Here is a 10,495-nt window from a genome sequence, read left to right on the forward strand (position 1 = left end):
TGGATGTTACTGATAATGCAACTGATAAATAATCTTATAAATTTAAACGCCTCGGATTGGTTTTTGCATTTGCATTGCTCAACAAAAAGGTCTGTGATTGGTTGCAATGTTCAAAAAAAAAAAAAAAAAACTGTGTAAAGAGAAACCTATGACAGAGTAGATTTGATAATTTGTCGATTATCAAATTTTCGATGTCCAAAAGTTATTAAATATAACAAATTCAGTACGCAAAATTAAATAAATTCATAATTGCACTACAGAGCAAAACACACATGCACTGGAAGCAAAACAGAAAATAAAAAAGGGAGAGAGAGAAAGAGAGAGAGAGAGAGAGAGAGAGAGAGAGAGAGAGAGAGAGAGAGAGAGGCGAGCGCTATCAAATGAATTCATTACTGCAATTCCTCCCATAGGTTCCAAAGGGAAACGGCTCTCAGTGCATTTGGAATAAACAATCAGATGTAACCAATTACGGTAGAGGAATCAGACCTCAGTCAAGAAGTGTAACATCTTTGGTTGTGAGACACCAGTGAGAGAAGTGTGTGTGTGTGTGTGAGAGAGAGAGAGTGAGAGCGAGGAGTCCAGCGCGCCCCGGGCATTTGGTGAAAGAAGCGCGGCACTCGGGAGCGCATCAGCGGGATTGAAGCAGCGGCTTTCGGACGCATCATGTTGCGCAGACACTTCAAATCCTCCCCAGGAACAACCGCTCGACAAAATGACGCCTTTTAGACCATCCGGACTAAAGGATCGTCGGGCTGACTCTTTTAGGTGTCTGGAATTATTTTTTAGTCTAACTGGGAGATGTTTATTCTGATAACTCATACTGGAGAAGAGACTAGAAGACTTTAAAATGCTGTCCGGATGGGTCGAAGCCTCTTCAGAAAAGGTGAGGACTAAAAACACGTATAGACAGTAAAGAAACATTGGAGTTGTTTGTGTTTCTAAATCAATTTATAAATTAAATTAATTGCGCTCTTGCGTAAAACTTCTTGTATAACAGATGTTATATCTGCCATTTCTTATGTACTGTAATTTTTCTCTTAAAAGTTGGTTTAAAAAATAACAACACAAAAAATGGAAACTGTGGTTTCCAGAAATTCATTGAATATTTTAGGCATTAGGGGATGGTATTTGGTGCTTTTTTATTTTACAGTTCACGACTGTATATGTCATTTACTTTTTAATATAATTATCCTACGTGACTACTATAATCTGCTATGTACCTTAAAATATACTCAGCATAACAAAAAAAGGTTGAGCAATAAAGCAATGAATTAAAGTTAAACAAATTGGCCTAATGACTACTAAATATGCACAAACACAGTACACATATTCATATTCAAACTAGCCACCCCCCACCCCCACCACCACCACAAAAAACAATAAAATGCAAAACAATTAAATTTAATTTTAAAATAAAATTGCGTATGTTGTCTCATCAATCTAATATACTTCTTAACATAGCCTATACCTTCATTTTAACAAATTTCGAGGTTATTAATATACAATACAATAATAATTATATATAGTACAATATATTTTTCTTTTTATTGAGTGGCAAATGTTCTGTCAAACACATATTTTCCCACAAACAGGAAGAGAAAGAGGTAAATCAGAACATTTCAGAAGCGTGTTTATAGCAGTGAGACGTCAAGCACTTCCATGTGTGATTTTCCATGGATGCATAAGTATATTGCTGCTTAAATCGGTTGTATGCTCTTTGCACTTGAGACTTTTTTCTTAGAGTAATTCAATAAACAATACCTGAGCACCATGGTAAGCATAATGATAGTTTAACTCCTAAATCAATATAGCCAACTAGTCAGTAATGGCTGGAGTGAACGAATGGCCTTCAATATTAAATTAGACCTTGGTTGGTTAAATCCAAATACTGTATATAATAATAAATGGAGAAAAAAAGCCTGCAAGCTTTTTTTTCTTTTTTCTCTGCTAAGATTTTGCAACAATATACTATGATAGGATTCACTATTTTCTCACAAAGGAAGGTCCAAAAGGTTAGAATAGAATAGAATAGAATAGAATAGAATAGAATAGAATAGAATAGAATAGAATAGAATAGAATAGAATAGAATAGAAGTTTTATGTACATACTGTACAGCAAGGCCAGTGGAAATTGTAGGTACAGCTTTGCAATGTACATGTGTTTGTGTGTGGACCCGGTAAACCCTACATTATGGGGATACAATGTCCCCACAAAGATGGCGATGTCCAAAATCCTTGTCCTTGTGGGGACATTTTTTGGTGTCCATGAGGAAAACAGTTCATAAATCACACAAAGTTAAGGGTAGTTTTTTTTTTGTTTTTTGTTTTTTCATGGCTGCAACAAAATGAATTTCTGAAATTTGCACATCCAATATCATAATTTAGCACTATTCATGCCATCAGGCTGCCATTCATTACATCTCATTGATGATTACATAACTTGTAACCTTTATTCTCTACCATGTAAAATGTCCAATAATCCAACCCATAATTGATCTGCTTAAAGTCTGTGCATGAAGCATATGCATCTCATGAGAAGATTCAGATAGGTGCTAGCGTCTTATTGACTATTTCATATGTTCTGTATCATAAGCAGGGCTGTTTTTCTTTCCTGTTCAAACTCATGCACTTCACATCAATTTAATAGAGCAGTTCTCACTGTCCCCAGGTTCAGAATCATTATTACTGAGAAGAGAACTCTGTGCCAGAGCATCGGAGAACAGACCTGTCCATCATCGTGGCATTTGACAGATTAAACACCTCAGTGCCCTTTACAAGTCTGAGAGCGCAGAGATGCTGATGTCGCCAGTCACTACTCACTCCTCACGGACAGCGAGTGTGGAGCACTGTTCTGCTTTATCTTAGCTGTTAGCTGCTCTTTCTTTCTTTTTTTTTTTTCTTTTTTTCTATTTATATCTCTTTTTCTTAATATTTACTGTGTAAACAGTTCAAACTCTAAATTCTGATTGGATAAGCCATGTTTACACATCCAATTTTATTATTAATTGAGCAAGTTTCCATGTTGCTTGGCAACTGTAAACAGCCTAGAGTCAAGGTACTTAAAGGAAAAATATAAAATAGGAAAAAAAAATACTCTGAGAATTATTATAATAATACATTTAACTCTTTATTAAACAATAGAGATTGAAAATGTCTTTAGTCAGAGTGCTGTTGCAATAATCCCACTTGAATCAGTGTGTAACAGTGATTTTGCCACAAGTAAGGAGGTTAGGTATGGTAAAATAAAAATCACTGTATCCCACAAATTTAAGTGGATTATCGCTTATGTTTCAGTTAATGCTAAAAAGCAACTGAAATAATCTGTTATTTCACTTGACTGCTATTAAAACCTCATATTTTTGTGACACACACACACATTGTCTTGTAAAAAATTGTTTCAGAAAGTAAAACACATGCAGATATTAAGAGTTTTGACATTAAAATAGCATCTCATGTATTTTTATTTTCTGTTAAAATAGGTAAGCGTCTCAAAATGCTCCTTGTGAAGAAGGTCGTGCCTTACGGGAATCGTCCAGCTGCGACGAGAGAGGAGGTCATCTCCGATGAGCCCTCCATACTTGCTGCTCTGGCCCGCACACTTTGAAATCGTCCCTCCCTAAACTCAGAGTGACAATGTGATGAGCTCTGCTATCATTTCCAGCCCGAGCATGGACTGAGGGATGAGAGGGAGTCGCACGAGTTAATGAGACTATTGCTCTTGTGTTGGGGAGCTTAGGACAGGCAATTACAGGAGGATTACCCAGCGACTTCAACATCGCATACTCTCCACAGAGGCAAGCTTCAAGATCCGCTAAGAACTCCAGTGTGGTGGATTTTATTTTTTATTATTTTTCACCCTTTTTAATTACCTGCACTGTTGTTGTCAAAAAGTTTGCAGAGTATTACAAAATGGAGGTACAGATCCGAATGTGGAATAAAGACCTGCCAACTTTGATCAGCCCGTGGATACCGATACTTCTGGGTCTTCACATGCATTTCTCCTGGGCCACGACCTGTCCAGAGGAGTGCCGGTGTGATAGGACCTTTGTTTACTGCAACGAGAGGAGTCTAATGTCAGTGCCTCTGGGGCTAGGAGAGGGTTATAAGACCCTCTACCTCCACAACAATCAAATCAACAATGCTGGATTTCCCCTGGAAATGCACAACGTTGCCTCCGTGGAGACGGTGTATCTCTATGGCAACCAGCTTGACGAATTCCCTGTCAATCTTCCCAAAAATGTGCGGGTGCTCCACCTGCAGGAGAATAACATTCAGACTGTGTCCCGGGCCGCCCTCGCACAGCTGCTACGCCTGGAGGAGCTCTATCTGGATGACAACTCCATCTCCACCGTGGGTGTGGAGGAGGGGGCCTTCAGGGAGGCCATCAGTCTCAAGACCCTTTTCCTTACCAAGAACCACCTGAGCAGCGTCCCCGTCGGGCTCCCCGAGGAGCTGAGAGAGCTGCGGTTGGACGAAAACCGCATTGCACTTATAGCCGAGGACGCATTTGAGAATGTGACGGGCCTTGAACGCCTCCTCCTGGATGGGAACTTGCTCACGGATGAGGGTATCGCTCCCGGTGCACTCCAGACCCTCGTAAATCTCAAAACTCTGTCGATGGCGCGCAACTCCCTCACGGTTCCTCCTCCTAATCTGCCTGCCGAATTTCTAGTCAAGCTCAACTTGCAGGATAATCAGATGAATGAGATTCCATTGACAGCCTTTCATGGCCTTCATCGCTTGGAGAGACTGGATATTTCAAACAACCAGCTGCAGTCTCTCACACAGGGGGTCTTTGACGGCCTCCGCGGTCTGAGACAGCTCACTGTTCGAAACAACCTTTGGCTCTGTGACTGCAACATTAAATGGGTCATACTGTGGTTAAAGTCCCTGCCAGCTACCCTCAATGTCCGTGGCTTCATGTGCCAGAAACCAGAGAGGGTACGTGGCATGGTAATAAGAGAGCTAACCCTGGAGCTCATCCAGTGTCCTAACAGCACCACCACAGTCCCACAGCCCACACTGCTCTCTTCCTCCACCGCTGAGTCAGCCACTCAAACGGCCTTCACACCCGCACGCTCCCAGCCTACACCCACCCCTTCGCCTCTCACACTTCTCCCACCGACTGCAGGCGAAGACAGGGAACAGAGGACGAATGACCCGGTCAGCCCGAGGCAGGAGTCTCTACGTGTTTCTTTTGCGGTGCTAAACGGTTCGTGTATTCAGGTAAGCTGGGTATCGACATTTGCCGTCACGGCCTATAAGGTGACCTGGGTCAAGATGGGTCACAGTTTAATAACAAGCCCCATGCAAGAGTCACTTGTGGGGGGTGAACGTGAGGGAATCGCACTGGCAAACCTAGAGCCCAAGTCCACCTATCGTATTTGCGTAGATCCGCTGGACACGCTCAACAATTACCACCCAGGAGACGATGCGATTTGCTCGGAGGTGATGACGAAGTCCGCTTCCTTTCACTCCGGCGATAACACCACTGGGCCCGAGCAGGCGACCCAGCAGGACCCCAGCTCGCCTTTCCTACTGGCTGGATTGATTGGCGGGGCGGTGCTTATGGTCCTGGTGGTCCTGTTGAGCATATTCTGCTGGCACATGCACAAGAAGGAAAGGTCAGATTCGTCAAAATGGAAATACAGTCGGGGCAGAAGAAAAGACGACTACTGCGAAGCAGGGACTAAAAAGGATAACTCTATTCTGGAAATGACTGAGACTAGCTTTCAGATAGTTTCTTTGAATAATGAACAGCTGCTCAAGGGGGACTTTCGCATTCAACCGATTTACACCCCTAATGGGGGTGTTGGATACAGAGACTCTCAAAGGAGAAACAATAGCACAGCATACTGCAAAAACAGTGTTCCAGAATCTGATACATGCCATAAATGATGATTTTAAACAGATAACATCATTTGTATTTAGATCTGACTCTTAAACGCACTGTATTTCCGAAGACAGGATGTAAAATATGTAATTTATATTCTGAACAATATCGCCTTCTTTTTTTATCGCTTAGTAAAACTAAAATTGATTTAAGAATATTTACTTTCTATGTTCTGTTTCTACAATCCAAGCTCATAAAAATATAGTAAGTGGATCTTAGCAATCGGCAATCTTTAAGCACAAATCAATGTCAAGTGCCCTCTTTTTTAGGAAATGAAAGAATGGAAGGAGTGTGTTGTGTCTATTTAAAGGTTTAAAGGAGTGAGGATGAGTAAGCAGTGCTTACTAGCACCACAAGGTGGCGTCTGTTCTCATCGCCACTATTAATATGGCATCTCAAGCTAAACTCTTTGATCCAGCATCTCACATATTTACTTCACAAGGACTGAACGCTGACAGCTGCTGCCAAACAGCTGAAAACAAACCTTGGTTGATACAAGACTAGAATGATATTAGGAAATTCAGCATCAGGGTTAATTTCCTCAGCAGTCTTTCTGTACAGAGATATAAAATGTTCCATCAGCTCTCTCACACTGCATTAGATCTGCTTCAATGAGCAAAATACCTTCACCATAGAATATTGTTTAGTGCTGTTATTCAGTGTTTGCATAATAATTGCATTTAAGCTTAAGGAGATACAAAGGCTACATTTGCTTGTGTACTGCATACATTTTAGTTCAAAGGATCTTAACCAATACAAACAGTCAAGTCAACATGTTACAGGCAATTAAAAAAATAATAATAATTTCAGTAATTAATGTAATTACTACATACATTTTAGACATTAAATCCATTATCAGGAGTCTGTAATTAAATTACAGAAACGTTAAGCATAATCCATTTCTTTTACTTTTTCAAGGGAAAAAATAATTAAATTGCAGTAATTAATTACTTAACAATGTATTACACTCGACATTGGTTACAGGTCCACTATAAATCAACTGATTTTAGGGCTCTGCTTTTTGTTTTACACATTTAAACCCAAGAGAGATTAATTAAACTCATCTAATATATATATGCTTCCCATAATGTTTGTTTAAAGCGGCAGTCCGTGAGTTTTGCTTTGTCGCCATCTCTGTTTGAAACCTGCAATTGCCGTTATTTGCAGAATTATCATCTTTACATATGTAAACAGACATGACATAATGATGCAAAGACAAACGGCTGCATACTCGAATTTCCCGCGGAAACCTACCAGTACCACCCGAATTAGAAAACATCATTACAAGCTTACCGTTGTGATTCGGGCTAAGGTAAGGAGATAGTTTGGCTGGTTATGTACTTGCTCAAAAATTGATTTTGGATCATTTTTTACCAAAAAATGTTACAGACTGCAGCTTTAAGGTTAAAAAGAAAAAAAAAAAGTTCTCTGAACGTTAGGAATTGACTAAAATAAAACCAATGAGAACCATACGCTAACGTTATGTGCTAGCTAGGAAACATGCATACATGCTAAAAAACTGAACAGGATTAAACAGAATTTTTAAAATCTGGAATTGTGGTTTTACTAATCAGAACTAAAACACTTTCAAATATGTTCTTTGAAAACCACATGTGCCCCATAACCATTTTTACATTTGCTCAAATGATCATGTTCCAGTTCGGCAGAATTTGTAACTTTGTTATTTGTTTCCCAGTCTTAACAGCACCTCCAGTACACTCCCCAGCAGCAAGGGAAGATTGCAGCATTATAATGGCTTTGAAATGAGATCTTCTCAGAGCTCTGAGCACGTGTCAATGAGCCATAGCACAGCAATAAACAAGATCTAGAGTTAATACTACCACTGACCAGTTTTACGACAATTCTTCGCCTGATCTGGCTCGTTTTCTTCATCCAAACCATTGAACATATGATGCAGTTCTATACATGCAGTTCTGTCTCTTTATGGCTATAGTGCTTATAACATTCATGATATGTATGCGTGAAGCGATTTACAAGCACCCATAACTCATAGTGATCAACATAATCATTGGCTCATTGGTCAAAGTTTGATGTGTGTGATCAGTAACATGTTCTCAAACATGATTTCCTCTGTTTAATAAATAGATAACATTTTACAATAAGGTTCAGTTTCTTAACATTAGGTATCATGAACAAACAATAAACAAGAATTCTTTTTATAGCATCTATAAAAGAAAGGCTAAATGTTAATTAATATAACTTGAAATGTCAAAAATGTATTCTACTGTGTAATGTAAAAGTATTATGATTAACCTGGATTAATACATTTGGTAAAAATATTACGCACTGTTTGTGCATGATACCTAGAGTTGAAATTATTTATTATTTCATAATAATATGAATATATTGTCTGCAAGCTGCTGCTAAGAAGAGTCAAATACATGTTCGTCTTGTTTTAGCAACAAGACGAACACTACAACATTACAGTAAAATTAATACTTAAAATTAATACCTCAGAGCTAATTTTTCCAGCAATCAATAAATGAGACACTAGATTGCGTTTGTACTAAGCAAGTGAGATCAAGATCACGGTGTGATATGACAAAAATGAAAGTATCGCCGGTTTCAATTACATGAATGAGCGGACTCATATACAGTGTTGCCATAAATTACAGTAAATATTAAGAAAAACTCTTGAATGCTGCGAGTCACCAATAATATTCATGTGAGCCCCAAGCAATAGAGTGCTGCAGGGATGACATATTTTTGTAGGACATTATCCTAACCCGGAAGTTAGCATCACCCTGGTTCCCTCGAAAAAAAACTGTTTTTTTTTGGATTATAGCAGCTTATGATTCTTAAACGTTTTGTTCATCATGATAATTTTAGCAAATGAACACCACTTTTCTGAATTTTAAAGCCTAAATATAATTGGCAGAAGTAAAAAGCTAAACAAAAACAACACTGCATTCAATTGACTTGAACTTCATCATCACTAAGCTTCCGAAAAACAAAGTGCGTGTTAGAATAGTTTGTAAGAGTGTTATTATAATCACAACAAGGCTGTTGAAGCAGACCAGTTTACCTGTTTGGTGTGATGATGTTTAATGTCCATGACAACCTGTAGTTCTATTTAGCCATTTGTTAGCAACTGCCTTTTACAAGATGAGAAAAAGCTTGAAAAAAAAAAAAAAAAATCACAAGAGGGTATTATTGATGTATTTTATATAGCAGAATAAAACTTGAAAATATCTTGACCTTGTGTTTGCCACAGACCTTGTTTCAATTATTTAAAAAAACAAAAAAACATTGACTTCAGGATAATGGAACCAGAATTGCTAAAATGCTAACTTGTTTTTGTGGCTTACAAAATGATGTCATCACTGCACCATTCTATAACCATTGTTAACAAAATTCATTTTATTTTAAAGTGTTACCAAAAAAAGAATAGCAAGAACTTTTCAATGAATATTCTATGATAATCATGGTTAATCAAATATAATAGAGGAAAGAAAAAAACTCTTTTCTTTCTTTCTTTCTTTCTTTCTTTCTTTCTTTCTTTCTTTCTTTCTTTCTTTCTTTCTTTCTAAAAGGGCCTACAATTACATCATATATGGAGAGAACTAGGTTATTTTTTGATGGATTGCATCATTAGTTTGGCTTCATAGTATCTGAGTAGTGCAATTTTGTGGCTAATAATTTACATGCATAAATAACACAATAAACTCACACCCGGAGCTCCTCAGCATGACCTTTCACTCTCATCAGGCAGTGTGTGTGCGAGACAGTAATTAGCCATTAAATCGGTACATCTGGGCCCTCCAGCTGTGTGGTCAACACTAAATGAGCTAGAGAATAAACCATCATTCTTTACCTCTCGCTATCCCACCGCAGAGACCCAGAGAAAGGCCAGGAGTGCCGGACTGCTTTATGAGCTCAGTCGCTGGGTTCAGAGCAGCACCCATTTGTAATCATAAACAAACATTGGAGAGAACCATCTGACTGCATGCGTCATTACAATCAATTCAAACAGCAATTCCATTATTACTGCCAGTGTCCACACGCCCGTCTCAGAAAGCTATTGTCTTCAGCACATTTTTTTTTTTCTAGAACTCATATCTTATATGATTGGACGTATAGTTTGACAGCACTTGTGGCATAATGCTGATTACTATTTTTTTTTTTTTTTTTAAGCAAAAGTCAATTGATCCATGTTAAAAAAAAAACACTTTCCAAGTTATAACCACAAGATGCCTTAAAGGAACACACTTTTTTTAAAAAAAATAGGCTCATTTTCCAACTCCCTTAGCGTTAAACAGTTGAGTTTTACCGTTTTCGAATCCATTCAGCCGATCTCCGGTTCTGGCGGTACCACTTTTAGCATAGCTTAGCATAGTTCATTGAATCTGATTAGTCCGTTAGCATCGCGCTTAAAAATGACCAAAGAGTTTTGATATTTTTCCTATTTAAAACTTTACTCTTCTGTAGTTAAATCGTGTACTAAGACCGACGGAAAATAAAAAGTTGCGATTTTCTAGGCTGATATGGCTAGGAACTATACTCTCATTCAGGAGTAATAATCAAGGAACTTTGCTGCGTTCCATGGCTGCAGCAGTGCAATGATATTATGCAGCGCCCGTG

At 38.5% G+C, this 10,495-nt stretch overlaps 1 protein-coding gene across 1 annotated transcript; it reads left to right on the plus strand.

Annotated features, from left to right (window-relative positions):
* Window positions 1-840: 840 nt before the first annotated feature.
* On the plus strand, window positions 841-5,898 carry si:dkey-87k14.1 (leucine-rich repeat transmembrane protein FLRT2). Its single transcript, XM_067368057.1, has 2 exons — window positions 841-883; window positions 3,480-5,898. The coding sequence occupies exon 2, from the start codon at window positions 3,910-3,912 to the stop codon at window positions 5,896-5,898; it is 1,989 nt and encodes a 662-aa protein (XP_067224158.1). The 5' UTR covers window positions 841-883; window positions 3,480-3,909.
* Window positions 5,899-10,495: the final 4,597 nt, after the last annotated feature.

The sequence above is a fragment of the Chanodichthys erythropterus genome, chromosome 18 (assembly GCF_024489055.1).
Source record: "Chanodichthys erythropterus isolate Z2021 chromosome 18, ASM2448905v1, whole genome shotgun sequence".
Classification (NCBI taxonomy): Eukaryota; Metazoa; Chordata; class Actinopteri; order Cypriniformes; family Xenocyprididae; genus Chanodichthys; species Chanodichthys erythropterus.